Genomic DNA, 6954 nt, shown 5'->3' with positions numbered 1-6954 from the left:
CAGATCAACGTGTGATCGTCAACCAGTGGATCTCTGAGCTGAGCGAGTGAGTGGAGGCGGGGCTCATTCGCATATTCAGAGAACCGCGCATACTAAATGAGGCAAGGGTGTCGAGTTACATTCAAGATATTTTAAGGGAAAACGCTTAAATGTAATTTTGGTGATCAAAGATGAGTTTTAAGGGATATTGGAACATTTAAGGAACATTCTGGAACGTTATTTTTGAATGTTCTCTGAAGCAAGTAGTAACATTTAAAGCGAACATCGAACTAAAACGTTTCAGAAAAAAAGTTCCATGAATAATGTTTTTGAGAACTTAAAGACCAGATATTGTCGAATGAATGTCCTATTGACATTACTGGAAGAAAGTTTGTTCATAACTGTCATAAGTTCTGAGAACATTCCATGTTTGAGGGCACATGACGTCAGCTAGAAGATCATATTCATATTTTAATAATCTTTTGAAGTGTTGATTTGTGTCATACAGGGTGTGTCAAACGGCACTTAAGATTCTAGACCAAATAAACATCCCAGAATCTGTCAAATCCATTAATAATACTTACTGATGTTTATTCTGTGGTTTTCCCTCCAAAATGATGTCACTTCCTGCAGGATGATGTCATTCAACCAACTGATTTTTACACAGGACTGACAGGATGGAAAGTTATAGGGACAACTTTTAAAAGAAAACATGCTTAAATTAAAAGAGTTAAATAAAACAATTTTCCGAGTTTTTCCACGTTAATGCAGAACCTGAGATCGAAATCCAGTCAAACCAGAGCAGAGAGACGATCTCACGTTCACCTCATTGGGATTAAAGACAAGTATATGCTCTAATCTTTGTAAATTGTGAGTTTAATATTTTGTCCAGTGTATTCAGACATGTATGAAGCACAGGAGGAATCACTCGTCGGCCTGAAGACAGCTTCTGGTTCTCTGGGTTCTTCACTGGCCGTCTGGTGTGAATAACTTCCGGTCGGCTTACAGGATAATGACACTCATCCACAGAGAGAGATACATATTTCATATCCGTAAACGGATGATTTCACTGACACCATATCAGAAACACACACCATGGAGACATACTGGAGTATCAAACACACTCTTACAAATAAAGCTTGACATCAATGAAACTTTCAAAAGGTCTTTATAGTGGGAAAAGGTTCTTTAGATTTTTAAATGTTCTTCACACTAAGAAATATAATAATTCTTTTAGAAACTGATCACTGAAGCTTCATTTTGAAGAGTGTGTTTAACGAGACAGAGTCGGACACAGTACTAGCAGTTTGAGATGGTGCTTGCTATTGTTTCAGTTGCATTCAACACATTTATTAATTAGCAGAATCTGATTGTTCTATTAAAGGCAAATGGAGACAAAATGACTGAATTAACTAGGGAAGCTTTAGAAGAGTTTAAAGTTATATTTTAAACACCTAACAAAGACAAACTCCCACACGAGCGTCTGTTCATTAACACCACAAGCTGTTCATGGATCAAACTGCGTTCTGTTCAATTCACAGTTGGAATTTTCATGGAATAGAACAACACTTGAAGTTCCAATCGAAATAGAACAACACTAAAAGTTCCAATCAAAATAGAACACTTGAAGTTCCAATTAAAATAGAACAACAGATGAAGTTCCAATCAAAATAGAACACTTGAAGTTCCAATAAAATAGAACAACAGATGAAGTTCCAATCAAATAGAACACTTGAAGTTCCAATCGAAATAGAACAACACTAAAAGTTCCAATCGAAATAGAACAACACTTAAAGTTCCAATCAAAATAGAACAACACTTAAAGTTCCAATCAAAATAGAACACTTGAAGTTCCAATCAAAATAGAACACTTGAAGTTCCAATTAAAATAGAACAACACATGAAGTTCAATCGAAATAGACAAAACTTGAGGATCCAATCGAAATAGAACACTTGAAGTTCCAATCGAAATGGAACAAAACGTGAAGTTCCAATTGAAATAGAACAACACATGAAGTTCCAATTGAAATAGAACAACACATGAAGTTCCAATCGAAATAACTGGTAACAGTAATAGTGTGCACTGTAATTGTTAGTCAGTGCATATTCAACTGACTTGTTTCAGATCACACAAACACTCTAGTACCAAATTAGTCATTAAAAACCATCGGTTTTAACTCTAAACTCTTGTTTCCTCAGAAGTTACTTGATTTTTTTTTCTCATTCAAACATCTGGTTTTGGATTGAACGCAGCATTGCTTCCCTTGGGCCGCTTTAAAGAGACACTGTTGATTAATCTTTCATTAACTGACCCCAAAACTCTAGCGTCTCATGATATTTTAAATATACTGTAATGGATATTACATTTCAGACAGTACTGAACTACATGAACCACTGTGCTTGCTAACTAACGTCTGGATTTGACTCATGGTTCGTTTGAGTTCATTTAAGTAAAAAAAAAAAAGTAAAAACTGAGAGCATACAAGTGTAAGTCAACATCTCAAAAATGCAAACATAAATATTTCCCACACAAGCAGGGAACATTTCAAATGAGATATTGCTATCAAGTCAATTTCTAAAAATAATCAGTAATTTGGTGGTTAAAAAAAGTGCAAGTAGACGACAGTATAAAACATGCTGCTCAGACAGCCAAACTTCACCGATAAACGAAACATCCACGAATATTCTACTACTGGAAGTATAAAGGAAATTTTTTAATCTAGTGGAGCATAGCTGTGCTATCATGCTGAAAGTCTGAGACTTACTTCCCATCTGGTTTTTGCTTGTAGTTCCTTGAGGAAACAGTATTAAACACTGACCTTTGGGTCTAACATATTAACAACATTTCAGGCAATGTTTGCTCTCTTTTGAGTACTTTATGAAGACCATCACTGCTCATAATGTCACTGAAATTACTTTTAAGGTGCGGTAGCATTTAGCGTTGTTTAGCGAATTTACACAAGTGGAAATCCAGCCATTTCAATAGGAATCTACGCGAGGGCGAAATATTTCGCAACGGTCTGACCATCAGAAATCTGCTTGGTTTAAAGGAGTTTCTTGTGTGAGCTGTTCTTCATACATCGCTACAATAGCAATGGAGGATGAACCTTTTTTGCCAAACAGACTTTGCTGAAATTAGAGTAGAAATGTACAATAACTAGAATTTAACTGTAGAAATTTGTGGCCCTATGTGATGGTCCTAGACAATGTGAAATCCATGTGGGGAAATTTCAAATCGAGTCAATTCCCATTGAAATGACTGGATTTCGCTTGTGAAATTCGCTGAAATTACTTTCTAAAGGACCATCAAATGGACAGAGTAGAAATGTAACTAGAATTTAACTGTAGAAATGTGTGGCCTATGTGATGGTCCTAGACTTTACCGATGTGAAATCCATGTGGGGAAATTCCAAATCGAGTCAATTCCCATTGAAATGACTGGATTTCGCTTGTGAAAATTCGCTGAAATTACTTTCTGAGGACCATCAAATGGACATAGTTGCAGTTTAAATACAATTTACCTGTAGAAATATAATTAGCCTTTATTGAGGGTTGCACTTTGGCCTTTGTGATGGTCCTCGAGTCAACCAATGTAAAATCCATGTGGGGAAATTCCCAATCGCGTCAATTCCCATTGAAATCACTTGGGAAAATTCTCTAAACAAATTTCCCCAATGTGACCATACCTTTAGCTTCCTCTCAGCCAAGAGTCTCAAGAGCGAATCCCCGAGTTAAATTTCTACACTGTCCATTTCCACATCCTCTAAAGTAGTGTCCGATTGAGAAACCATTATGAGTTTTTGTTTCTTTGAGTATTGTCTGACCACGCCGCTCTCCTCTTGGTCCGTCTGATTGTGGTCCTTTTCCAAAACCTCAACAGAACTCCCATGACTAAACATGGCATTGTCCGTGGACTCGAAGGACTCGCCGCCAAGACCCTCGAGTTTGGTGTAGCCCCCGCCACCGAGACCCTCCAGTCGAGGGCAACTGAGACGCCTCGATCGCACCTGCCGGTCCGTAGGAATACACGAGATATCCAGATCAATAGACCTGGAGTAGTCCGATAAAGCGCTTAAAGACAGGTGAGATCCTGTGGTTTTGCGGCCCGGAGAACACGGTGGAAGCAACTGAACCTGCGATCCCTGCAAAGAAACTCGAGGAGCTCCTTGCAAACTTCCAATACTCCTATAAACCTCCACCGAGTCCTGCGCAAGCTCTGGGTGACTTTGAGCCGGTTCCACTTTGGCCTTTGTGATGGTCCTAGACGCAACCAGATCCTCCAAACGTCTACAAATGGCCTCGGCGTCCAAAAACTCTCTCTTGGCTTCTCCCGTTTTATCCGAACCCCTTCTTTCGGACGCTCCCCGGTTGTTGAGCTTCATCATTGGCAGGGTGAACGCATTGACTGAAGTTGATACGATTGTTCTGGTTTCCCATTGTTTGAGCTCAGGTGGGATTTGTTTCTGGTCTTGATAGATGCTGTAGACCGTGTCCGTAAAGCTCTGTTTGTCCAAAGAAGAAACTCGTGGGATTGTGGTCGACAGACGTCGGGATGGGATCGTGCTACTCGCGTCGTGTCGACCGGAGCCTGGAGAAGGCCAGGAGACTTTATTCGGGGATTTGTTCTCTTTCGATTGGCAGTAGTTCACGAAACCGTTCAGCGGCCCGGACTCCTTGCTCCGCAAACTATGAATGTCAATCACCGTTGAGTAGATGTCTCTTAGATTAATGATTTTGGTCTTTTTGTCTCTGTTTTCGTGAAGTACTGCATTCGCACAAATGAATAGGAAGATCCCGATGCCCATGATTAAAGGTCCGAACACCTTCAGCTTGTCGGAATACAAATATCTCTTAATAAACGTAGCAAATGCTCCAAGCTTAGCCGAATGCACCTCAGCCGTCCCGTTGGACCCATTATAGCTCCTGAAGACTTTATCTAGTAGATCCCATCTGACGGTCACATTGACTAACTCTCGGCTCTCGTAAGTCCTCTGAGCGCTCGACGTGTTCATCAATCCCGGATACGGCGGATTGGGTTTGGGCCAGTATCCCATCACAGCCATTGCGACGCCAACCAGTAGCACCAAAATCCCAATGGCAGCGACCAGTCCAGATATGGAACACAGCTTGAGCTTTCCTTTAACCACAACCACTTCGTTCTTCCTCTTTTTCTTTGCTTTCCTCTTGCGCTTGTTTTCGGCGCGGTTTTTCGCGCGGAGGGAGTCCTGTCGCCGGGAAGATATTCGCAGAAGACCCCCAGTGGCAATCATGATGGCGCTCAATTAATCATCCTGGAAAAGACGGGAAGAACATGACAACATTAGTGTGGGCTGGAAAAGCCATGAGAACTAGACACTTACTCACTAAATCTATCATATAGCATGTGCATTTACAACAAATAATAATAATAAATGCTAAACACAAACAAAAACACATAAATATATACGTACAGTACACACTACCAGTGAAACGTTTTACTGTTTCTGAAAGAAGTCTCTTCTGCTCAAGGCTGGATTTATTTGATAAAAAATACAGTAAAAATTATGAAATATTATTACTATTTAATATAGCTGTTTTCTATGTGAATATATAGTAAAGTGTAATTTATTCCTGTGATCAAAGCTGTATTTCCAGCATCATTACTCCAGTCTTCAGTGTCACATGATCCTTCAGAAATCACTCTAATATGAGGATCTGATGCTCAAGAAACATTTCTGATTATTTCATGTTTCTGGAAACTGTGATACATTTTATTTTTCAGAATTCTTTGATGAATAGAAAGTTCAAAAGAACAGCAATTATTTGAAATATAATCTTTTGTAACATTATAAATGTCTTTACTATCACATTTGATCAATTTAAACAATTATTTTCGACATTAATAATGTTTCTTGAGCATCAAATCCTCATATTAGAGTGATTTCTGAAGGATCATGTGACACTGAAGACTGGAGTAATGATGCTGAAAATACAGCTTTGATCACAGGAATAAATTACACTTTACTGTATATTCACATAGAAAACAGCTATATTAAATAGTAATAATATTTCACAATTTTCCAGTATTTTTAATCAAAGAAATACAGCCTTGGTGAGCAGCAGAAGAGACTTATTTTTGTTTATCACCCTTTTTCAATGAATGTCACACACCAGCATTTGCCGCGCTCCTATTGGTTCTTCATTAGATGGACGTCCCAGAAGCTCATTTATCCTGATGAAAGCTCAGTCAAATCTGGAAGGCTGAACACGAGAGAGTTTGAACACAAAGCAGGCGCGGCGAAGCTTCGTCTCGGGCGAGTGTTCATCGGGATCTCCGGCACACGGAGTGGGAGCGAGACGCTGGATCCTGCAAACACCATAAGGATAGTGTGGGTTAATGCAGCACAAACACACACAGCGATCACTCACACATGACTAAAAGAAGAACAGAAGCCGTGTGAGACGGAGACAGATGATATGATTCACTTCAGACTCCAAACAGAAAGATGAAAAGCATCTGTTTTTTCTGTTTGGTGTTGATTTGACATAAAAGCTGATTCTGTCACGAACTGTGGGAACGAGAGTGAGCGACAGGCTAACAGGTTCAAGCATCTTGTTGCATGTATGATTACAGCTGAAAATATGAGTCCTAGGGGTGTAACAGTAAATCGTGTCACAATATATCACAATACAAAAAAGCTAGAATATGTATCGTGGATAACCCAAAAATAAAAAGTTTTAGTGTCAGTACTACATTAAACTACTATATATAATGTTGCAATGGGGGAATTGTTGGTCCTAATTATGACAAATATCTGATGTTACCAGTAAAAGTGGCCGACATTATTATAAATATATCTAGTCAGAGACAGAGATCAAGCATATTCATCTACAATAATCTGTGTTTTCAGCTTCAGAATCATGAATATTGTTATTCTGGTGTCTCTATTGTCTGTGCTTTGGGTTTCAGCACCAAGTCCATTCATTTACACACAC

The 6954-nt window shown here is 39.1% G+C and overlaps 1 protein-coding gene across 1 annotated transcript; it reads right to left on the bottom strand.

The window, feature by feature from the left end:
* Positions 1 to 3264: 3264 nt before the first annotated feature.
* On the bottom strand, positions 3265 to 6205 carry tmem200ca (transmembrane protein 200C, genome duplicate a). Its single transcript, XM_056243559.1, has 2 exons — positions 6130 to 6205; positions 3265 to 5270 (listed from the first exon to the last, which is right to left on the bottom strand). Exon 2 carries the CDS (start codon positions 5247 to 5249, stop codon positions 3711 to 3713), a length of 1539 nt encoding a protein of 512 aa, XP_056099534.1. The 5' UTR covers positions 5250 to 5270; positions 6130 to 6205; the 3' UTR covers positions 3265 to 3710.
* Between the last annotated feature and the right edge of the window lie 749 nt (positions 6206 to 6954).

The sequence above is a fragment of the Rhinichthys klamathensis genome, unplaced genomic scaffold (assembly GCF_029890125.1).
Source record: "Rhinichthys klamathensis goyatoka isolate OS25496 unplaced genomic scaffold, OSU_Roscu_1.1 h1tg000808l_1, whole genome shotgun sequence".
In the NCBI taxonomy this organism is placed as follows: domain Eukaryota; kingdom Metazoa; phylum Chordata; class Actinopteri; order Cypriniformes; family Leuciscidae; genus Rhinichthys; species Rhinichthys klamathensis.
Note: the sequence above shows the minus strand (reverse complement) of the source record. Positions and strands in the feature narration are given on the sequence as shown.